Source organism: Orbicella faveolata, unplaced genomic scaffold, assembly GCF_042242905.1.
Source record: "Orbicella faveolata isolate gen_17 unplaced genomic scaffold, um_ofav_v1 contig_46, whole genome shotgun sequence".
NCBI classification, from domain to species: domain Eukaryota; kingdom Metazoa; phylum Cnidaria; class Anthozoa; order Scleractinia; family Merulinidae; genus Orbicella; species Orbicella faveolata.
Window position 1 is genome coordinate 3509190 of NW_028301576.1, and position 23710 is coordinate 3532899.

The following is a 23710-nucleotide window of genomic DNA, read 5'->3' on the forward strand; positions in this document are numbered from 1 at the left end:
TGCGACCACTTCGAAACTTTCTCCAAATGCTAAAATTACAACCAAACAGGATGAACATTAGGACCAAAGTGTATGGTAACCAAAAATGTAAGAATCCTTTTATGGAAACAAAAAAAGATAAAAGGGAAAGAATCGCAGAAACTGCAAAAGCTACTGCCCATGCTATTGAAATGGCAATGTAGTATTCTCTGGTTGACAGAATTCGGTGTTTCAGTGGCCAATGTATGGCGTAAAATCTCTCGCCAGATATCAAAGCCGCGGCTAGTATTGAGGCCTGCATAAAAACATCATCCAAGACTCTGTAGAAAATCTTGGAAGTGGTGTCCCTTCTATATAACCAAAGTTTAAATTCTCCCCCGACCAAGTAAGTGTTCATGGGCAGAGATACAGTTCCTAACATCAGATCAGCAAACGCCATATTGACGACCGTCAACAAATTCTTTTTACGAAGATTCCTGTTGACTGCAAAGAGAACAATTGTGAGCAAGTTTCCGACGGCAACCAGTACAGCTTCCAGTGCAAAAGCAGAGCAAAATGCGATGCCTGTCACTTTGAAAGGAGCATTTGTGGCTGGCCAAGATCCATTTCTTGGCGAGGTAGTGTTTTCTGAACTCGGTTCCATTCACTTGATTTGAGGACGTGAATTAAGAATGGATTTTAGACGCGAGAATTAGGTTTTCATTGCGGCTGAACACGAGGAAAAATTTCCACCTTGCACTTGATGAAACGGAGTTTTAGTGTAGTTGTTCGCTTAGAAATGGCGATTATAAGAGAACGGCTTAGTTATCAATAATCCTTACATTAGAAAGTACCCGTCAGGTTTGAAGTTCTTAGTGCATTATTTAAATTGCCATCGCCTATGTCAGCGATTCTGATCGATGTCGTAATATAACCGGACGAAGGAATCGCGCTGAGACGATTTTTTTTCTCTGCCTCTTTTTATTAGGAACACACTGATAAAGATTGAACAAAAAAGACGTTTTCATCTGTTTCATAAATTAAAGATAAATGATAACGGCTCGGTACAAAAAATATGCATACCGTTTTGTTGCGAGGAGACATAAGACAACAACAGCTACCAGAATTAGCATATGCTTTTAAATTGGGAGAGTAAAAATACACATTAATGTCACTTTTGTTTTCACGGAAATTCGCAGAAAATTCTTGAAAAGAGCAGATGGCGCCACACAACCATTGTTTTCACTGCTACAAGACCTTCGAAATTAAAACACTCTTTGCAATAGACTTCTTTCAGTCAAAGGGCGGTACTTTATATCGGGAATTCTGGTCTACAGAAACGGCGGTTTCACACTCATAGCGAAAATGTCGGTAACAGCGAAGATAGCTTTGAAAAAGTAAATATCGAACTATCATCATACGAAGGCACACAAACATCGAACAGTCCAGCTAACGTAGTAACTTAGTGATTCATTGTCATGCTTCATGAAATCAATTTGCAGTTGTTGTCGGCCGGTCGAAGGCGAATCCCCGTGACTTTTGCCGCGACACTAATGTCATTTTCCAACTTGCAGAGAGAAATCGTGTTGTACACAAAAACCGTAAGTGGAGATGCAGAATCCCAGAAGGCTGTAAACACGTATCGTCTGCCACATCCCTGGACTTTACAGGACATTAATTATAAGCTAATGTGAGGGCGCGCCGGATTTTGCTGCTCGATAAATAGGTTATGCAAAGAGAAGATAAGTATCGGCATCAAAAGACAGATTTCCCAACGAGCCCTCCGCCGACTGCAACTCCAGATTGGGCCTAAGGAACAGTCATAGCTACCTTCGCTGTTCGCATTCAAATTTACTGAAGATTGCGTCATCCTCGACATTTTCGCCGTCAGTGTGAAGCCGTTTCTGCATACTGTATACAAGGTACCATTGTTTGATTGACGGAAGTCGTTTTGATGTCGAAGGTAGCGTAACAGTGAAAACTGTAGTAAGTATACGCATTTGCAGAGAAATAATTCTTGATATTACATAGATCTACATTAAACATTTCTGAAATATGAGCAAGCTATACAACAAAATTAAAGACAATTTTGAAAAGAAAACAGGTCAAGAACTGCGTCAATGGACTGATATATTCAACGCACAACTGGGTGGCAACCCTTAAAACTCAGCATTTTTAGGTTAGAAACCTTTTTTGCAGAGCTAGTGTCTCGATCAATATTCAATGTCTTTCTCTCCATCTTGCTAAAATGAATATGTCACATAAACGTTGTTTATTTACGGTATAGTCAATTATTTTTCCATGAGACCTGTAACAAATGGAGTTTAATTTCATGTTAAAACGTCCGGATGCAAATTCAGAGGAAATGTTTCTGTCCCAATTATTCATTATCTCCGTCTGAAAGATGTCAGAATACATAAATGGCAAACAATTTTCTATATTGAAGAAATGCAGATCTATGCTTGATTGTTTATAGTTTTTTAGAAGCTTTTCACTTCAGAAACTAAACCCTGTGTTTATCACATGTACGTGCAACGTGCCAAACTTTATGCGTAACTCTGTGTGCAGATCTATTTTATTAGTATCAACAACGTTTCGTGTTGGAAGTCTTTCAAATGTGTGGCTATCGATGTTTCATCTGATTTCCGCCCTGATGTGTATACCTCTAAGTTGCTTAAAAGAAGCCAGATTAAGCTTAGTTTGTTCGCATACATTGGAAGGAGATGATGGGCACGTTTTAAATTGAACGGATTTATTGTGGCATGTTGTCCTTTAGAAAGTTGTTTTCTTTGTCTGATGGGACGTGTAACAAATGGCGGGATTTAAGACCATCATATCCATAGATTATTTGCAATCATTAAAGCTTATTACAGTGGCAAGCCAATGTTAGTCACTTTGAAATGCCATGATTCTAGCTACCGGTTTAACAATGGAACTTCTCTTTTGCGCCATTTTCTGTTGAAAAATGAAATCAAAGCAGTTCAGTAAAATTATAAAAATTACTGAGAGTTTAATACTGTACAGATAAAGCGCTCGGCCGTCTTCAGTAGTTTGAAGAACTTTGGCACTTGCTTTAAGTCCTCGTAACTGTTACTCGAAACTTTCAAATAGCAGCACTTCGATTCAATCAATGACGAGCTCGAGGGTGTAAAAAACAAAAGTTCTTCACCCACCTTGAAAACGTGTCAGAAAATTGTCCTACATCGTTGCGCTTCTAACACGCTAAACCGCAAAAAACCTGTTCGAATCTCCTCAACTATCATCCAAAATAGCCGCTTAAAGCTCCCTCTCGATGTTTTCTAGCTAAAAGTCCCGGATAAGCGCTCATACAAAGCACAGGACAGCGGATTTCTACTATTTCTACCTAATATTTAACAAATCGAATGTGGTGTAGCGTGGTCTGTACTCTTATCGGCAACGATACGCGTCATCTTAGTGGTCAAAATGTTTTGCTATACCTCCCGACTCAAATACGTTTTCCGATTGGAGGAAAGCGTGTCACGTGTCGTGGGTTAAAACTCACTAACTCCCTCGGACGAACAAAACTCACTAACTCCTTAGGGAGACAACAACATGAACTTTCGACTCGCACGTGATCAGGTCGTGCTCCTTTAAAGCGCGGCAAATTTGTGAGCCAGCCGGCGTAAAGCAAACAATTTCTTCGCAGTTCTTTTTTTCAACTTTTGAGTTGGGAGGTACAACAAAACACTTAATGACTAGCCCCGCGGGAAACAGCGAGTTTTGTTTCCCCTCGACCTCAATGTTCATAATATTTTTCTGGCCAATCTGCGGGACGGAATTTGACCACTTCTGGAACTGGCTCGGTAAGCTCCCAGGGGCTCTTCAGCTCTTGAAGTAAACTCTCGCCCGAAAATATCGCTTCGTCCCGGCTAGTAGCCCCTGGGTCTCCGAGGATGCTGCGCCTCGTGAGTCCACAACAAATTTTGACCACTGTGATCAAAGCCAGGTGGCCTTTTTAATCGAGCGAAGGATGCAACGTGTCTGAGAACTGAATTCACCCCTCCCCCCCCCCCCCCAAAAAAGATTTTCTACGTGATGTATCTACGAAATCAGGCGAAATATGTTGTAAAGTCTGTCTTAACGTCCATCAATAGGCAGCCAAGTCAATAGCGAGTCACAGTTCGTAATATAAGGTATATTCTTTATTTTGCAACTTAACACTGCAACTGAATCAACAAAGTACACTTGTAAAAGTAAAAACAAGAATAAAAATGTACGACTCATTAAAAGCAAGGTTTAACATTGAACAATAAGTTAAATTTTGAAACAAGTTTTTATCTTAGTTTAAGATTTTGTTTTGTCGTGTCCCCGCATTTTATGTATAGTTCCTGTACGGTTTCTCACCCTAAATCTTACGATTAGAGCTTGGTATCCAACACCTTAAGATCAGTTGTTGTTGATTTCAGCTGTGTCGCTGGAGTCGAGATAGAATACCTGTTACTTCTTCCGCCATTAGCGTTCATCCTCCGTGAACTAAAAAAGGCTTTTCTGAACTCAGAAACTCGCAATGCGTAGACAACGGGATTGGCACAGCAGTTGGACACATTTAAAAGAACCGCCAGGAGATAAATGTTCTTATTTACTGAGACATTTGTAGCTTCTAATATGTTTATAATAATTATAGGGATCCACGACATCAAAGCAAGAAGAGATACGAGCATCAAGGTCTTTGTCAAGCGTCGGCTTTGTAAAGCTCTGTTTTGCTGTGTCAGTGAAGGCATACGCCGGTTTTCAAATTTTCTCCATATGCCGAGAGTACAAACGCAAATAATGAATGTGAGAGTAAAGGTATACGTCACCCAAAGCGAGTAATAAGCTACCTCGTAAACAAAAACCCTCAACACGGAAAGTATGGTAGAGCTCAGAAGTACTAAAATCCACGCCAAAATAATTACAACGTTGTATGCTTGCCCTGACAGTGTTCGGTATTTAAGCGGCCAACATGTGGCATAAACTCTTTCTAAAGATATCAAGGCAGCAAAAGTTATCGTGGCTTGCAAGCAGACGACAGTAACGATGTTGAGAAAAGTCGCTACTGGCAAACTCATCCTCTCTTCCCGTAACAATGGCGTTATAATCTTAATAGGCAGAGAAACAGCCCCAACCAGCAGATCAGCACATGCCATATTAACGACCAGAAAGAAACACTTTTTCCTAACTTTTTTGTTGACGGCAAAGAGAATAATAGTGAGCAGGTTTCCTGTGACAATGAGCACAGATATCAGTGAAAAAGCGCTGCACCAAGCGATGACTTCTGCTTTGGCAAAAGCATTGTTCGAGGTTGCGCTGTCAAAACTGCTTCCCATGTTCACTGAGTTTTCAAACTGAGCGAGGACAAAGGCTAACTTTTTCAAGGAATAGCTGTGTGCTTGTGAGATAGCGATGATAGGAGTGCGTTCCAATTCAAGAGAAGAACCACCATATGTTACTACGCGGTAGTCTTTTGCATTAATTTTCAGGGTTTTTGTTTTTTTACCTGAGTAACCTTACCTTAATAAACCGTCTCTTATTACATGGCTGACTCCGCCAGCGGCCAACATAAACCAAATGCTACGCTGATTGGTTACTCAACGGGCAAGATGGAGCATACATTGCCCCATGAATCTAATTCATGATGGTTGTGTAATGACCTCGCCATACACACGCTTGGTCAATGCACTTGGTTAACGACCCACAATTAGCGTCTTATATTACGCTATTAAATTACGCTATGCGTTACGTTTTAGCGTATCCGCGGCAATTAATTCAAAAGACGTTAAAAGAAAAAAGATGCTGTTACTTAATCTATATGGCTAAGCACTTTGTAACTGAATTGTTTAAAACAAAAGAGAATTAATATCAGAGTCATAGATCGACACTTGCCTTTACTGTTTTCACGAATTTGAAAAGAAAATTATGCAATATATCATCAACTAGGAACATCCCAAAGTATTTTCTCTTCCATGCACAGAGAAAGACAAATTTATAGAACAGCTGCTATGGCATCATTGCGTTCGAAAATATTTCAGGCTAAATGATCTCTAAAACTCCCGCCAAAAAAGGAACGAAACAATTTCTCGATTGAACTGTACAACGGTTCCCAGGGCCTCTTCATATTGCCTGCCTGGCTCAGTTACTGGCACGAATTTTGTTGTGTGTTCATATGGAAAGATGTTCATCCCGCTTGCCGAGATCTCGGTTGTAAAAATCGAGACCTCGGTAACCGGGGTGGCCCGCCTTTTTCCTATGAACACAATCGAATTTTAAACAAAGAAAATTTGAGTTCGGCGAGTTCTCGGTAGCCGGGCCAGCCCGGTCAACCGGGCTCATATGAGGCCCCCAGCCAGATACATGCAGTGCAAGTTGTATGTACTAGGACTTCACTTATTCCGTTATCTAAGTTCATCAATTATTAACCGCGGAATGTTCATATTCATTAGAAACCCTTTTATCCTCGATATTCAGTGACAGTCCATGCGTCAGTTTAAACTTTCACAGTTAATTAGCTGTAGCAGTTGGCAAGGGACGACGGACTGCATTTCTCTTCCGGTGGGAAATGATTTTGAAACTTCCTGTATTTTTATGTTCTAACGATTACGTATAGTTTTTAAAAAGATTTTTCTGTTTTTACATAAGATTGCCCAAGCCTTGTCTTACTCCCTAACAAATGCACCCACCACCGGAGGACGGGGTCTGAATATTCAGTCTGTAAGACAAAATCTTTTCGTTTGATAGCGTCAACATAATCAGAGATGTTTGAGTTTGTGGCGAGAAATGAAAAGCCCAATTTTTACCTCTTGAGCGTTCATTGCAACCTGAATTCGAAGTTCAAAACTTAGTTTGGGTCCACGTTATTGGTCAGCTAAAGAAAGAAAACATATTTTGCCAGCAATGACAGAGAGCCTGATTTATCCTTTCAAACACTGAACAGAATATCTGAACGTTTTTTAGAGTGATACTACTGGTTTCTGTAAGCTTTCAGATCATGTTGAATTACATGAAGAATCGCATAGCTCAGAGAATTCTCGCACCCTGATTGGTTACCTAGGTGAGGTATTCAGCGAGGTATATTCAACTCAAAAACCGATTAGATACAATATCTTTTAATCATATTTTCAAAACCATTGTCGCCGTCGACGAAGCCAAAAACCAAACACGTCTTTTTGAAAGTGCAAGTCAATCTGCCCTGCAGTAAAATTTTTACGCGATTCGTGCGATGTCGGTTTGTCAAGTGAAATTTTATTAACGTGGAATTCACGAGTCAGGTAATGAATTTTCCTATAGTAGATTTCAAAACGCTTTACCTCCAAAACCCTTCCCAGTGGCTATAGTAATTCTGATCTCTAAAATATGCTAAAAGAAAAGCTTGCACTACAGATCAGCAGTCTTCAATTTAACTGTAATTTTGCTGTTGTTGTTGCTGTTGCATCACACTCGGAGCATCACTGATAAATAGTGATTGTAGTGACCCGTCAACATTTAAGTCTCAAAAAGTGCTGAAACTGCTGCCAGCCACCTTAAATTAAGTGACTAATGTTTTACAGTAATTTACACTTAGAGACAAAGGATGAATGACAAAAGCAAATTTCAATATCGAGCATTAAGTTGAATTTTGAAAGACGTTTTTATGCTTTTTCCCTGACTATCCTTTACATGTAGAAATCAGCGCTACCTAACCTGAAACTTGTTTACTAGAAACACATATGAGGTTGGGATGGAAATGGCGATGGGCAAAAGTCCATAACCGCTTAATGAAATCTGAAACTAGGATTTACTGACTGTTTTTAAATCTAAGTTAAAAACTCACTTTTTTAAAATTAGCGTATAGCATGCCATAGTCTTATAATATGTTTTTTACACTGTATTATTTTTTAAATTCATTTTTCTATATTTTTACTGTAAACTTAATCTTACACTGTAAAGCGCTTAAGAATATTTTTTTAATTTTAGCTTTATATAAATCTATTATTATTATTATTATTATTATTATTATTACTATTATTGTTATTATTATTATCTGCTTATTATTACTGTGAATACCCTTTCCTTTGCCCAGTAACGGCGAGGACGCTAAAACACGCACATACAATGTCCTAGGAGGATGCCCGAAAGAACTACGGGAGACGGATGAGAGGCATGAAAAAGATACACTTCTGTCTCTGAGCACCAACAACTAGAGGTAATTAATCGTTGGCATCAATTTAATCAATGAGTAATCGATGGGTAATCGATGGGAAATGAGTTGATTAGTTATTGATTATTGCCGATGATCAATGGATAATCAGTGAATAATCCATAGGCCACAACATTTTCATCGATTAATCATTGACTGCATTGATTAGGCATTGTCATTAACATAATCACTGGCACATGGCTGCACAAACCATAGACCTCACCATAGCAAATTATAACGAAGAAAATCCCGGAAAATCGAAGAAGATTTTATTGTACATATTCCACGAGCACGCGTTGGATATGAGTTGGCAATAACATCATCTCACTATGCAACAAGTGAGAGAGGATTATCTGTTCTATTAACTGAACGCCACCAAAATATAGAAAACTAGAATAAAATAAAACTGAAAATGACCCAAAATCACGCCTACGCTTACCATATTAGAGCATGGTTTAAAGGCTCATAACTCATGACGACTAAGCCGGCCAATGAAAATTGTCGAATTGCTTTATCCGATGATCCAGTTTTTAATCAGTAATAATATATCTGTAACCAATAAGTAGTCGATGGGTAATCAATGGGTAGTCGATGAGTAATCAATGGCATTAGTGAATAATCACTGACATCGACGTGTAATCATGTTGATACAGTTTGACCGTCGCTCTTACGATCAGAGCTTGGTATCCAGCACCTCAAGATCAGTTGTTATTGATTTCAGCTGTGTTGCTGGAGTCAAAACAGAAGCCCTGTTACCTCTTCTGCCATTAGCATTCATGTTCCTGATCTCTGATTTTCTTCCACACCGGAGGAAACCAAGGGCCTTTTTAAATTCAGGAATTCTTAATACGCAGACCACGGGATTGACACAACAATTGGACACATTTAAGAGAACTGCCAGGTGATAAAGGTTTTTGTTCACTGAGACATTTAAAGCTTCTAATGTGTTCATAACAATTATAGGGATCCACGACAGCAAAGCAAGAAGAGATATAAGCATCAAGGTCTTTGTCAGGCGTCGGCTTTGTAAAGCTCTGTTTCGTCGTATTGAAGACATACGCCGGTGTAATTGAAGTGTTTTCCAAATGCCAAGAGCACAAGCACAAATAATGAATGTAAGAATAAAGGTGTACGGCACCCAAAAAGAGAAGTAAGCCACCTTGGAAACAAAAACCCTTAACACGGAAAGTATGGCAGAGCTCAAAAGTACTACAGTCCACGCCAAAAAAATTACAACGACGTATGCTCGCCCTGACAGTGTTCGCAGTCTCAAGGGCCTATGTGTGGCGTAAAGTCTTTCGCAAGAAATCAAGGCCGCAAAAGTTATCGAGGCTTGCAAGCAGACGACAGAAAAGACGCTGTGAAAAGTAGTAAGAGGCGAATTCTTACTCGTCCGCAACACTGGAATTATTGCCTTGAAAATGTAAATAGGAAGGGAAACAGCTCCTAGCATCAGATCGGCACATGCCATATTTATTACAAGAAAGAAGTTTTTTCTACCCTTCTTGTAGATGGCAAACAGACCAATAGTGAGCAGGTTTCCTGTGACAATGAGCGCAGATACTAGTGAAAAAGCGCTGCACCAAGCGATGGCATTTGCTTTGGTAAAAACATCTGTCGCCGAACAAGACGTATTATTCGAAGTTGTGTTTTCCAAACTGCTTTCCATGTTTACCTAGTTCTCGGTCTGAGCGAGGCAGTGTTTTTATACACATCAGTAATCGATGGAGAAGATAGGAGTTTGTTTCAATTCAGCGGAAGTACCTAGTGTCAGCCAGCTGAATTTCGGTTTTCGTACGTGCCTTTAAAGAACTTTCTGTCCGTGAGTAACGTTATCCTGATGTCACTGTATTTGAGTCTGCGGTCAAACTTAATATATATTTGTTTGTTTTAACAGGTACGCTAACGAGCCGGGGGAAGAGTAAATACGAGGCATAATGGACTCTTAAGTCGCATTTGTATAACAAACCTCTGATACGTCCATTGGTCTGTATTTATCGACCCGATCAACAGGATGAGACATTATAATTTTGGTCGTGACGTCATTCCGTCCACCATCTTGGATCTTTCATTCTGGAACGCGAAATTGTAGAATGGAATACAGCGAGGACAAACTATACACTGTTAACTTTCTTCAGAAAATAACGTGAGTCGACTAAAAGTTAATCCAAAAAGACACTGGATGTAAAGAAAAAGTATTGCAGTTGTCAGGTATGACAACTTTTACAAGCATAACTTGCACGGTGTGTATCGAGGCTATTTATAACCGTACGTACCATGGGGTTCATAAGATACCTTTTTTTCAATCATGGCTTCGTCGTCAAACCACATCGTATTGATAAAATTAAAGTGACCTTGCTAAAGCAGTGGTAAGCCCTTTTTCTATCAGCAAGTCGAACTTGAAAACCCAAATTTCAGCTTCCCCATTAAAAAACAGCGTCCAGGCCTTGTTCCAAGAGAGGTAACCTCGATCTGCGATTTTATTTGTAAGTAATTTGCATTTTTTTTGTCTAAATCTACGTCTCCATTAGTTCATTCATGGACAAAGTTGCGACGAAGTGAACACCTAACTTTTCTCATTGATGTAAAACTTTTACGCATTCCGTAATTGTGACAACACCGGTTTTTACAGTGATTAATGACGGCAACTGAGCATTTAGTTACATTTCTCTATAGAATTTATCTAAGTAGCTCTTAGCGGACATCAATAGGCAAGACAATGCCAAAATCTTGGCAAGACAAAATCTTGGCAACGAGCGAGTAACTCAGATAGTAGACAAAGTTTTTTTCGACCTACTTTAAGTTAGTTGCATTTATTTCATCAGTTAAGTTCTCCAAAATTGTTTTTGTCAGCCGTTGCAATTAAAATCACTTGAAATCAGACTTTTCTACCGTAAATTGAAGAGCAGAAAGAGAGGAACTTCGTTAAGTGTATCCCACAGACATTCCCCTAAATACAGCAACGATCAGAGAGGTAAACTCAACACAAATTTTACGGAGAGAGAAACACAGGATTACGCGCCATTACAGCGCCAAGCTACAAACAACCGAGCAACCACTCACAACCTCAAAACACTCAATTGAATTTACTTAGAGTGACTTTCCTTGCCATTTTAAAGTGAACAGAGATAAACTTACGTTGACTAATCGTCGATGGAAGTGTAAAAAGGCACAAGATTGGGTAAAAAATCCGGCCCGTGGGCCGTATCATAAAAAGCTGGACCGGTCACGAGCGCGTGATTAGCTAATAAAATTCGAGGATTTAGGATTCCGGCCCGCTCAGATGCTTGAGAAAAAAATAAGTATTTATATAGTAAAATAGCTTAACGTCTCACAGTGGTAGTAACAAACATAACAGAGAGATCCCATAATGGTCAGCTAACGTTAAAAGAATTTATAACGGCGAAAAAATTTATTAACAGTCAGTAGTAATACGTATTCATCCGTGGTATTCCTCCGTGGTAGTCGTTTTCAGCCACAAACGTCCTTGTTACCTTCTCTGTCTTATGAAAATAGGTTCTTTTAGAGAGTTGAGAATGAAAAAAGCAAAAAAAAAAGTCTGTTGCGCTGAAAAAGTCGAGAAACAAAAAGACTGTTTATTAGACAAAGATTAAGACCGCGGCCTCTTAGCAGTTAATTGCTCTTTTGACATTTTTAGAAATGTTGGTATGAGTGCATCTTTGGTCTGTTCCAGAGTTGGTTCTTTTCTCTCTACTTACGTCATTTTCTTGGTAAGTATCATAAACAGACGCAAACGAATTAGCTGTGGATCCACGAGGCGATAGCCCAGTGGATCGACAGACTACTTTGATAATGTCATGGCGAAGTAGCAAGAGGGTTACCCTAGTTTACCTTAGTTTACCCTAGTTTATCCTCCTTGTAAACAGGCCCTGAGGCTGATGTTGCTTCCTCTCTAAATGTATTAAAACAAATATGCTCAAAATTTGAATTGTTTTAATCCAACATATAGTGGTTGTTATTTTTTCCTGACCTAATCTGCTCGCCGCCAATATCCTCTGTTACTGCTGTGAAGCCAGCGTGTATCCGGAAGTGTAATATGATGATGTAGATAATTTTTTCGGCGCGTAAATTTTCTTTGATAGGGACGAGTGCACCCCATCCTTCCTTATGGAGTCATGGGAGTATTAGCCTTGATCGCTGGGTTACTCTGCTTGTTGTTGCCGGAAACCCGCTTCAAACCAACGCTGGAAAATATCGACCAAGAGAAACAGGAGTGCAGCACTGAGACTGTTGAAAGCGACAATGATTTCCTCGGAACTGATGAAAGGGAGCCTCTTGTTCCTCCTACGGACAACCTCGTATGAGTACATGTAAATTCAGCAATAAATTAAATGATTTGTGAATAAAATTGATTGATTAATTTTAATTGATTGATTAATTGGAATCTCCAAATGGCTATATATAACACACCCCGGATTCAGCATCAACAGCAATACAAGATACATCAACAGGAGTCAGGGTTGCCACACACCGGAACAAAAAATATCTCTGACTTTCCCCTGACCTCTCACTGACTGTAAAGCAATTTTCACTGACCCTGCAGGATGACTGTTCTGGCCATGTGTCAACAAAAATAAGGATGGCTCAGGTAATTTTTAAAACAAAATTGCCTTGTCTATACAAAACATCTAATAAAACAATCTGCGGCAACCTTAAGATAAAATTCCCGTACTTTTCAACAGGGATTAAGAAATTCCCTGACCTGATACAAAACTCCCTGACTTTTCCCAGACCTTCAATAAAATCGCTACCGCTATCTGGATTTGTTCTCGGTAGTCCCGAACTCAACTTCTCGACTGCGTTGTGTAAATAGCCAACTGGTCAGCCTCCCACCAGTTGGGATTCGTAATAGTTTATGTTCTGTTACAATATCTATTTATTTATTTATTTATTTATTTATTCATTTATAGTGTCTCAAATTAGCACAACAGTGCTAAATACACTCGACACTTACATGAAGTTATTAATTTGTTAATTAGTAATTCAAAGTTACGCATGGAAGTAATAGTGACTTTCAAAACGTAACCTTGGCAAGTCAGAAGTCCGATCAAATTTCATAAGTTAAAAAACGTGGTTAGTCTAATCATCGATGCACGGTAATCATGTAGCAAACGTACATCTATTCATGCCTTGCATAAAGTGGCTCTGTATCACTGGAGTGGTAAATTAACCTTATGTAGACCGGGCTGTTTTGGTCTTCTGGAAGTACTTTTGACGGTCCCTTTGAGGCTCTCGACCATTTCACATGGGAATGACCCCCCACCCACCCCCCAACTCTCCTCGCACCGACCGAAGGCTACAAAGACCGCTAGAAATACTGAAAAGATCATTGTGATTAATAACCACTCGTATGGGCACTGGGCACTAACGCCACAACTACTTCTGTAAACGTGACCTTCTTATGCCGTGTTTTCACGGGAGAGATTTACTACGGTTACTGCTTACCGAGGTTTCGTAACTAAACCGCAGTTATTAGAGAAGCTGTTTACACGAAACTAATTAACTAAAGTAGGCCGCATACAACGGACGGTTTGAGGACTTTTTTGAATTCCGGTTTTCCCTTCATATAGAGAGTACCTTGTCCTCTCTTTATGAGGACCGTGTTCTCTCTTTACGAAGGGAAAACCGGAATTCAAAAAAGTCGCTTAAATCAAGTTAAATCGGCAAAATAACCACACTAGGAGCAAACAACACACGTATGGAATAAGGTAAGCCATTTTTATTGAGAATTTTCACTTTTAACTACCTCCATGGATATCTTGTAGACAATCCCATATAAACCCTTAAAATTCAATGCCATATCGTGTTGCTTGTGTGGTTCATAGAGAGAGCTTGGGCTACCCGTGGAGTAACAAGTGGACAAAAACTTGGAAATTTTTGTGCGACTGTTTTAAATATCTTCTCAAAAGAAATCATTTCTGACAACACCAAATGTCGAAAACAAATTTTGAAGTAATATATGAAACACTTGAAGTAGTGGTGAAATGAAACTGATGATGAAATTTTACCTGTGTTTTACCTGACAATTTCTCTGAACTTTGAAATTTACTTTCTCGAGTTCCCATGAGAAAATGTTTCTGGTGTTATTTCAGACAACTGTTTATACCTTTAGCTTTTAAAAAAACGCAAGAAGGATTGTACTATACTTAGAGTTTTTCTAGTACAAGGTTTTTGTCCATTAAAAACTGAAATTGCTCGATTTCCTATCGGATTTCGTCTAAAGGAGTCAAGAAGAATGTGAGGAACAATGTCAGCTAATTAACACTTTTGCCCGAACAGAGTGCGCTTGTGTGTTTAATTTTTTTTTTCTTTTCTCTTTTTCTGCTTCTTGGTTAGTCTTGTACACCTTTTATTTTGTATCAATTGTTGAACCTATTAAGTTTTTAGCAACATGTGTATAGATATATATAATGATATTTTACGAAAATATGGCATTGCATGAAACAACACATAAAAAACACCAGGTGCCTACTGAGGAGTAGTGTTACTTAATCAAGTTTCAAGACTACTTTAAGATCAAATTACAAATATAATGGAATTAAGGCAAAGTTGATATTTGATACAATGACCCAGTACTGGTATATATTCCTAACAACCAACATAAACGAGTTTAACACTTAAACAGAAAATGCCTAAAATAGATTTAGTCCAGAATTCCTATGAAAAAAGATATTTCATCCAATTCGCAATTCTGATCCTTTTTTTATTTCTCGGCTCGCTTTGTTATTCGCCCGACGATGTCCTTGTAACAAAGATGACATATTGCGTTACAGCACTTATCTTCTCTCCGGTATTTTCATTGTCTATATCTTAAATCTATGATGCACTTTTTTCGAGTTAGCGTTGCTCCCGTATTATTTCTAGTTGTCAGATGGCAACGGTTTTCGAATTGCTTGTCTCACTATGTACGCATTGCGTATCAATTTTATACGAGTTGTAACCTCCTGCGCATGAGTATAGGCTACTTTGAGCCTCTTGTTTACATCACAGCCAGTCATCCGGAAATGATATCGTCGATTAATTTAATTTCGATAACACAGTAAATGGTTTGAACCCAGGAGTATCAGTAGTTCGTATAGTGTGATCGTACGGGTGAGTGTAGTTCTGAAAAGAACTGTTGTTGGTGACTGACGTTTCGACAACCTGAACGGAAGTCATCTTCAGAGTCAAGTTGACTCTGAAGATGACTTCCGTTCAGGTTGTCGAAACGTCAGTCACCAACAACAGTTCTTTTCAGAACTACACTCACCCGGACGATCACACTACACGAACTAATTTAATTTTCTCGTCCCTTGATCCTTGATTATAACCTAGTATCTAAAATTTCTGGACTTGTAGACATTGCTTTTAACTGCGTCTCTGGAATTAAATCAGTAAACTTGTTTCCTCTTCTTTTTTTTGACGTCACACTCTTAATCGCCAGCCGCTTTCTACAACAGCACACGGAGCCTAAAGTCCTTTTGAATTCAGGAATCCTTAATGCATAGACAACTGGATTGACTAAAGAGTTAGAGAAATTCAAAAACGAAGCCCCATAATAAACTCTCCAATTTATCGAACAGTTAAAAACGAATAGAGTGTTCATAACAATTAAAGGTATCCACGAGAGTAAAGCAAGGATAGATATCAATAACAAGGTCTTTACCAGGCGTTGATTTTGTGAAGCTCTGTTTTGTTGCATCGGGAAGGTGCGACCACTTCGAAACTTTCTCCAAATGCTAAAATTACAACCAAACAGGATGAACATTAGGACCAAAGTGTATGGTAACCAAAAATGTAAGAATCCTTTTATGGAAACAAAAAAAGATAAAAGGGAAAGAATCGCAGAAACTGCAAAAGCTACTGCCCATGCTATTGAAATGGCAATGTAGTATTCTCTGGTTGACAGAATTCGGTGTTTCAGTGGCCAATGTATGGCGTAAAATCTCTCGCCAGATATCAAAGCCGCGGCTAGTATTGAGGCCTGCATAAAAACATCATCCAAGACTCTGTAGAAAATCTTGGAAGTGGTGTCCCTTCTATATAACCAAAGTTTAAATTCTCCCCCGACCAAGTAAGTGTTCATGGGCAGAGATACAGTTCCTAACATCAGATCAGCAAACGCCATATTGACGACCGTCAACAAATTCTTTTTACGAAGATTCCTGTTGACTGCAAAGAGAACAATTGTGAGCAAGTTTCCGACGGCAACCAGTACAGCTTCCAGTGCAAAAGCAGAGCAAAATGCGATGCCTGTCACTTTGAAAGGAGCATTTGTGGCTGGCCAAGATCCATTTCTTGGCGAGGTAGTGTTTTCTGAACTCGGTTCCATTCACTTGATTTGAGGACGTGAATTAAGAATGGATTTTAGACGCGAGAATTAGGTTTTCATTGCGGCTGAACACGAGGAAAAATTTCCACCTTGCACTTGATGAAACGGAGTTTTAGTGTAGTTGTTCGCTTAGAAATGGCGATTATAAGAGAACGGCTTAGTTATCAATAATCCTTACATTAGAAAGTACCCGTCAGGTTTGAAGTTCTTAGTGCATTATTTAAATTGCCATCGCCTATGTCAGCGATTCTGATCGATGTCGTAATATAACCGGACGAAGGAATCGCGCTGAGACGATTTTTTTTCTCTGCCTCTTTTTATTAGGAACACACTGATAAAGATTGAACAAAAAAGACGTTTTCATCTGTTTCATAAATTAAAGATAAATGATAACGGCTCGGTACAAAAAATATGCATACCGTTTTGTTGCGAGGAGACATAAGACAACAACAGCTACCAGAATTAGCATATGCTTTTAAATTGGGAGAGTAAAAATACACATTAATGTCACTTTTGTTTTCACGGAAATTCGCAGAAAATTCTTGAAAAGAGCAGATGGCGCCACACAACCATTGTTTTCACTGCTACAAGACCTTCGAAATTAAAACACTCTTTGCAATAGACTTCTTTCAGTCAAAGGGCGGTACTTTATATCGGGAATTCTGGTCTACAGAAACGGCGGTTTCACACTCATAGCGAAAATGTCGGTAACAGCGAAGATAGCTTTGAAAAAGTAAATATCGAACTATCATCATACGAAGGCACACAAACATCGAACAGTCCAGCTAACGTAGTAACTTAGTGATTCATTGTCATGCTTCATGAAATCAATTTGCAGTTGTTGTCGGCCGGTCGAAGGCGAATCCCCGTGACTTTTGCCGCGACACTAATGTCATTTTCCAACTTGCAGAGAGAAATCGTGTTGTACACAAAAACCGTAAGTGGAGATGCAGAATCCCAGAAGGCTGTAAACACGTATCGTCTGCCACATCCCTGGACTTTACAGGACATTAATTATAAGCTAATGTGAGGGCGCGCCGGATTTTGCTGCTCGATAAATAGGTTATGCAAAGAGAAGATAAGTATCGGCATCAAAAGACAGATTTCCCAACGAGCCCTCCGCCGACTGCAACTCCAGATTGGGCCTAAGGAACAGTCATAGCTACCTTCGCTGTTCGCATTCAAATTTACTGAAGATTGCGTCATCCTCGACATTTTCGCCGTCAGTGTGAAGCCGTTTCTGCATACTGTATACAAGGTACCATTGTTTGATTGACGGAAGTCGTTTTGATGTCGAAGGTAGCGTAACAGTGAAAACTGTAGTAAGTATACGCATTTGCAGAGAAATAATTCTTGATATTACATAGATCTACATTAAACATTTCTGAAATATGAGCAAGCTATACAACAAAATTAAAGACAATTTTGAAAAGAAAACAGGTCAAGAACTGCGTCAATGGACTGATATATTCAACGCACAACTGGGTGGCAACCCTTAAAACTCAGCATTTTTAGGTTAGAAACCTTTTTTGCAGAGCTAGTGTCTCGATCAATATTCAATGTCTTTCTCTCCATCTTGCTAAAATGAATATGTCACATAAACGTTGTTTATTTACGGTATAGTCAATTATTTTTCCATGAGACCTGTAACAAATGGAGTTTAATTTCATGTTAAAACGTCCGGATGCAAATTCAGAGGAAATGTTTCTGTCCCAATTATTCATTATCTCCGTCTGAAAGATGTCAGAATACATAAATGGCAAACAATTTTCTATATTGAAGAAATGCAGATCTATGCTTGATTGTTTATAGTTTTTTAGAAGCTTTTCACTTCAGAAACTAAACCCTGTGTTTATCACATGTACGTGCAACGTGCCAAACTTTATGCGTAACTCTGTGTGCAGATCTATTTTATTAGTATCAACAACGTTTCGTGTTGGAAGTCTTTCAAATGTGTGGCTATCGATGTTTCATCTGATTTCCGCCCTGATGTGTATACCTCTAAGTTGCTTAAAAGAAGCCAGATTAAGCTTAGTTTGTTCGCATACATTGGAAGGAGATGATGGGCACGTTTTAAATTGAACGGATTTATTGTGGCATGTTGTCCTTTAGAAAGTTGTTTTCTTTGTCTGATGGGACGTGTAACAAATGGCGGGATTTAAGACCATCATATCCATAGATTATTTGCAATCATTAAAGCTTATTACAGTGGCAAGCCAATGTTAGTCACTTTGAAATGCCATGATTCTAGCTACCGGTTTAACAATGGAACTTCTCTTTTGCGCCATTTTCTGTTGAAAAATGAAATCAAAGCAGTTCAGTAAAATTATAAAAATTACTGAGAGTTTAATACTGTACAGATAAAGCGCTCGGCCGTCTTCAGTAGTTTGAAGAACTTTGGCACTTGCTTTAAGTCCTCGTAACTGTTACTCGAAACTTTCAAATAGCAGCACTTCGATTCAATCAATGACGAGCTCGAGGGTGTAAAAAACAAAAGTTCTTCACCCACCTTGAAAACGTGTCAGAAAATTATCCTACATCGTTGCGCTTCTAACACGCTAAACCGCAAAAAACCTGTTCGAATCTCCTCAACCATCATCCAAAATAGCCGCTTAAAGCTCCCTCTCGATGTTTTCTAGCTAAAAGTCCCGGATAAGCGCTCATACAAAGCACAGGACAGCGGATTTCTACTATTTCTACCTAATATTTAACAAATCGAATGTGGTGTAGCGTGGTCTGTACTCTTATCGGCAACGATACGCGTCATCTTAGTGGTCAAAATGTTTTGCTATACCTCCCGACTCAAATACGTTTTCCGATTGGAGGAAAGCGTGTCACGTGTCGTGGGTTAAAACTCACTAACTCCCTCGGACGAACAAAACTCACTAACTCCTTAGGGAGACAACAACATGAACTTTCGACTCGCACGTGATCAGGTCGTGCTCCTTTAAAGCGCGGCAAATTTGTGAGCCAGCCGGCGTAAAGCAAACAATTTCTTCGCAGTTCTTTTTTTCAACTTTTGAGTTGGGAGGTACAACAAAACACTTAATGACTAGCCCCGCGGGAAACAGCGAGTTTTGTTTCCCCTCGACCTCAATGTTCATAATATTTTTCTGGCCAATCTGCGGGACGGAATTTGACCACTTCTGGAACTGGCTCGGTAAGCTCCCAGGGGCTCTTCAGCTCTTGAAGTAAACTCTCGCCCGAAAATATCGCTTCGTCCCGGCTAGTAGCCCCTGGGTCTCCGAGGATGCTGCGCCTCGTGAGTCCACAACAAATTTTGACCACTGTGATCAAAGCCAGGTGGCCTTTTTAATCGAGCGAAGGATGCAACGTGTCTGAGAACTGAATTCACCCCTCCCCCCCCCCCCCCAAAAAAGATTTTCTACGTGATGTATCTACGAAATCAGGCGAAATATGTTGTAAAGTCTGTCTTAACGTCCATCAATAGGCAGCCAAGTCAATAGCGAGTCACAGTTCGTAATATAAGGTATATTCTTTATTTTGCAACTTAACACTGCAACTGAATCAACAAAGTACACTTGTAAAAGTAAAAACAAGAATAAAAATGTACGACTCATTAAAAGCAAGGTTTAACATTGAACAATAAGTTAAATTTTGAAACAAGTTTTTATCTTAGTTTAAGATTTTGTTTTGTCGTGTCCCCGCATTTTATGTATAGTTCCTGTACGGTTTCTCACCCTAAATCTTACGATTAGAGCTTGGTATCCAACACCTTAAGATCAGTTGTTGTTGATTTCAGCTGTGTCGCTGGAGTCGAGATAGAATACCTGTTACTTCTTCCGCCATTAGCGTTCATCCTCCGTGAACTAAAAAAGGCTTTTCTGAACTCAGAAACTCGCAATGCGTAGACAACGGGATTGGCACAGCAGTTGGACACATTTAAAAGAACCGCCAGGAGATAAATGTTCTTATTTACTGAGACATTTGTAGCTTCTAATATGTTTATAATAATTATAGGGATCCACGACATCAAAGCAAGAAGAGATACGAGCATCAAGGTCTTTGTCAAGCGTCGGCTTTGTAAAGCTCTGTTTTGCTGTGTCAGTGAAGGCATACGCCGGTTTTCAAATTTTCTCCATATGCCGAGAGTACAAACGCAAATAATGAATGTGAGAGTAAAGGTATACGTCACCCAAAGCGAGTAATAAGCTACCTCGTAAACAAAAACCCTCAACACGGAAAGTATGGTAGAGCTCAGAAGTACTAAAATCCACGCCAAAATAATTACAACGTTGTATGCTTGCCCTGACAGTGTTCGGTATTTAAGCGGCCAACATGTGGCATAAACTCTTTCTAAAGATATCAAGGCAGCAAAAGTTATCGTGGCTTGCAAGCAGACGACAGTAACGATGTTGAGAAAAGTCGCTACTGGCAAACTCATCCTCTCTTCCCGTAACAATGGCGTTATAATCTTAATAGGCAGAGAAACAGCCCCAACCAGCAGATCAGCACATGCCATATTAACGACCAGAAAGAAACACTTTTTCCTAACTTTTTTGTTGACGGCAAAGAGAATAATAGTGAGCAGGTTTCCTGTGACAATGAGCACAGATATCAGTGAAAAAGCGCTGCACCAAGCGATGACTTCTGCTTTGGCAAAAGCATTGTTCGAGGTTGCGCTGTCAAAACTGCTTCCCATGTTCACTGAGTTTTCAAACTGAGCGAGGACAAAGGCTAACTTTTTCAAGGAATAGCTGTGTGCTTGTGAGATAGCGATGATAGGAGTGCGTTCCAATTCAAGAGAAGAACCACCATATGTTACTACGCGGTAGTCTTTTGCATTAATTTTCAGGGTTTTTGTTTTTTTACCTGAGTAACCTTACCTTAATAAACCGTCTCTTATTACATGGCTGACTCCGCCAGCGGCCAACATAAACCAAATGCTACGCTGATTGGTTACTCAACGGGCAAGATGGAGCATACATTGCCCCATGAATCTAATTCATGATGGTTGTGTAATGACCTCGCCATACACACGCTTGGTCAATGCGCTTGGTTAACGACCCACAATTAGCGTCTTATATTACGCTATTAAATTACGCTATGCGTTACGTTTTAGCGTATCCGCGGCAATTAATTCAAAAGACGTTAAAAGAAAAAAGATGCTGTTACTTAATTTATATGGCTAAGCACTTTGTAACTGAATTGTTTAAAACAAAAGAGAATTAATATCAGAGTCATAGATCGACACTTGCCTTTACTGTTTTCACGAATTTGAAAAGAAAATTATGCAATATATCATCAACTAGGAACATCCCAAAGTATTTTCTCTTCCATGCACAGAGAAAGACAAATTTATAGAACAGCTGCTATGGCATCATTGCGTTCGAAAATATTTCAGGCTAAATGATCTCTAAAACTCCCGCCAAAAAAGGAACGAAACAATTTCTCGATTGAACTGTACAACGGTTCCCAGGGTCTCTTCATATTGCCTGCCTGGCTCAGTTACTGGCACGAATTTTGTTGTGTGTTCATATGGAAAGATGTTCATCCCGCTTGCCGAGATCTCGGTTGTAAAAATCGAGACCTCGGTAACCGGGGTGGCCCGCCTTCTTCCTATGAACACAATCGAATTTTAAACAAAGAAAATTTGAGTTCGGCGAGTTCTCGGTAGCCGGGCCAGCCCGGTCAACCGGGCTCATATGAGGCCCCCAGCCAGATACATGCAGTGCAAGTTGTATGTACTAGGACTTCACTTATTCCGTTATCTAAGTTCATCAATTATTAACCGCGGAATGTTCATATTCATTAGAAACCCTTTTATCCTCGATATTCAGTGACAGTCCATGCGTCAGTTTAAACTTTCACAGTTAATTAGCTGTAGCAGTTGGCAAGGGACGACGGACTGCATTTCTCTTCCGGTGGGAAATGATTTTGAAACTTCCTGTATTTTTATGTTCTAACGATTACGTATAGTTTTTAAAAAGATTTTTCTGTTTTTACATAAGATTGCCCAAGCCTTGTCTTACTCCCTAACAAATGCACCCACCACCGGAGGACGGGGTCTGAATATTCAGTCTGTAAGACAAAATCTTTTCGTTTGATAGCGTCAACATAATCAGAGATGTTTGAGTTTGTGGCGAGAAATGAAAAGCCCAATTTTTACCTCTTGAGCGTTCATTGCAACCTGAATTCGAAGTTCAAAACTTAGTTTGGGTCCACGTTATTGGTCAGCTAAAGAAAGAAAACATATTTTGCCAGCAATGACAGAGAGCCTGATTTATCCTTTCAAACACTGAACAGAATATCTGAACGTTTTTTAGAGTGATACTACTGGTTTCTGTAAGCTTTCAGATCATGTTGAATTACATGAAGAATCGCATAGCTCAGAGAATTCTCGCACCCTGATTGGTTACCTAGGTGAGGTATTCAGCGAGGTATATTCAACTCAAAAACCGATTAGATACAATATCTTTTAATCATATTTTCAAAACCATTGTCGCCGTCGACGAAGCCAAAAACCAAACACGTCTTTTTGAAAGTGCAAGTCAATCTGCCCTGCAGTAAAATTTTTACGCGATTCGTGCGATGTCGGTTTGTCAAGTGAAATTTTATTAACGTGGAATTCACGAGTCAGGTAATGAATTTTCCTATAGTAGATTTCAAAACGCTTTACCTCCAAAACCCTTCCCAGTGGCTATAGTAATTCTGATCTCTAAAATATGCTAAAAGAAAAGCTTGCACTGCAGATCAGCAGTCTTCAATTTAACTGTAATTTTGCTGTTGTTGTTGCTGTTGCATCACACTCGGAGCATCACTGATAAATAGTGATTGTAGTGACCCGTCAACATTTAAGTCTCAAAAAGTGCTGAAACTGCTGCCAGCCACCTTAAATTAAGTGACTAATGTTTTACAGTAATTTACACTTAGAGACAAAGGATGAATGACAAAAGCAAATTTTAATATCGAGCATTAAGTTGAATTTTGAAAGACGTTTTTATGCTTTTTCCCTGACTATCCTTTACATGTAGAAATCAGCGCTACCTAACCTGAAACTTGTTTACTAGAAACACATATGAGGTTGGGATGGAAATGGCGATGGGCAAAAGTCCATAACCGCTTAATGAAATCTGAAACTAGGATTTACTGACTGTTTTTAAATCTAAGTTAAAAACTCACTTTTTTAAAATTAGCGTATAGCATGCCATATAGGATGCCCGAAAGAACTACGGGAGACGGATGAGAGGCATGAAAAAGATACACTTCTGTCTCTGAGCACCAAC

General features: G+C 39.4%; 4 protein-coding genes across 4 annotated transcripts; 1 reads left to right on the forward strand and 3 right to left on the reverse strand.

The window, feature by feature from the left end:
* Nucleotides 1-4099: 4099 nt before the first annotated feature.
* On the reverse strand, nt 4100-6081 carry LOC149097982 (adenosine receptor A3-like). Its single transcript, XM_089278030.1, has one exon. The coding sequence runs from the start codon at nt 5283-5285 to the stop codon at nt 4338-4340; it is 948 nt and encodes a 315-aa protein (XP_089134156.1). The 5' UTR covers nt 5286-6081; the 3' UTR covers nt 4100-4337.
* A 2301-nt stretch (nt 6082-8382) lies between these two features.
* On the reverse strand, nt 8383-9992 carry LOC149097983 (adenosine receptor A3-like). The gene has a single exon (XM_089278223.1). It carries the CDS (start codon nt 9798-9800, stop codon nt 8805-8807), a length of 996 nt encoding a protein of 331 aa, XP_089134349.1. The 5' UTR covers nt 9801-9992; the 3' UTR covers nt 8383-8804.
* A 1059-nt stretch (nt 9993-11051) lies between these two features.
* On the forward strand, nt 11052-12518 carry LOC149097984 (solute carrier family 22 member 13-like). Its single transcript, XM_089278224.1, has 2 exons — nt 11052-11862; nt 12235-12518. Exons 1-2 carry the CDS (start codon nt 11800-11802, stop codon nt 12454-12456), a joined length of 285 nt encoding a protein of 94 aa, XP_089134350.1. The 5' UTR covers nt 11052-11799; the 3' UTR covers nt 12457-12518.
* Nucleotides 12519-19940: 7422 nt separating this feature from the next.
* Nucleotides 19941-21582, reverse strand: LOC149097985 (adenosine receptor A3-like). Its single transcript, XM_089278047.1, has one exon. The coding sequence runs from the start codon at nt 21124-21126 to the stop codon at nt 20179-20181; it is 948 nt and encodes a 315-aa protein (XP_089134173.1). The 5' UTR covers nt 21127-21582; the 3' UTR covers nt 19941-20178.
* Between the last annotated feature and the right edge of the window lie 2128 nt (nt 21583-23710).

Coding starts and splice junctions, on each gene's coding strand:
- LOC149097983 (XM_089278223.1), bottom strand. CDS start 9,800: ATGGAAAGCAGTTTGGAAAACACAACTTCGAATAATACGTCTTGTTCG.
- LOC149097985 (XM_089278047.1), bottom strand. CDS start 21,126: ATGGGAAGCAGTTTTGACAGCGCAACCTCGAACAATGCTTTTGCCAAA.
- LOC149097984 (XM_089278224.1), top strand. CDS start 11,800: ATGAGTGCATCTTTGGTCTGTTCCAGAGTTGGTTCTTTTCTCTCTACT. Junction 11,863..12,234: donor CTACTTACGTCATTTTCTTG/GTAAGTATCATA, acceptor TTTCTTTGATAG/GGACGAGTGCACCCCATCCT.
- LOC149097982 (XM_089278030.1), bottom strand. CDS start 5,285: ATGGGAAGCAGTTTTGACAGCGCAACCTCGAACAATGCTTTTGCCAAA.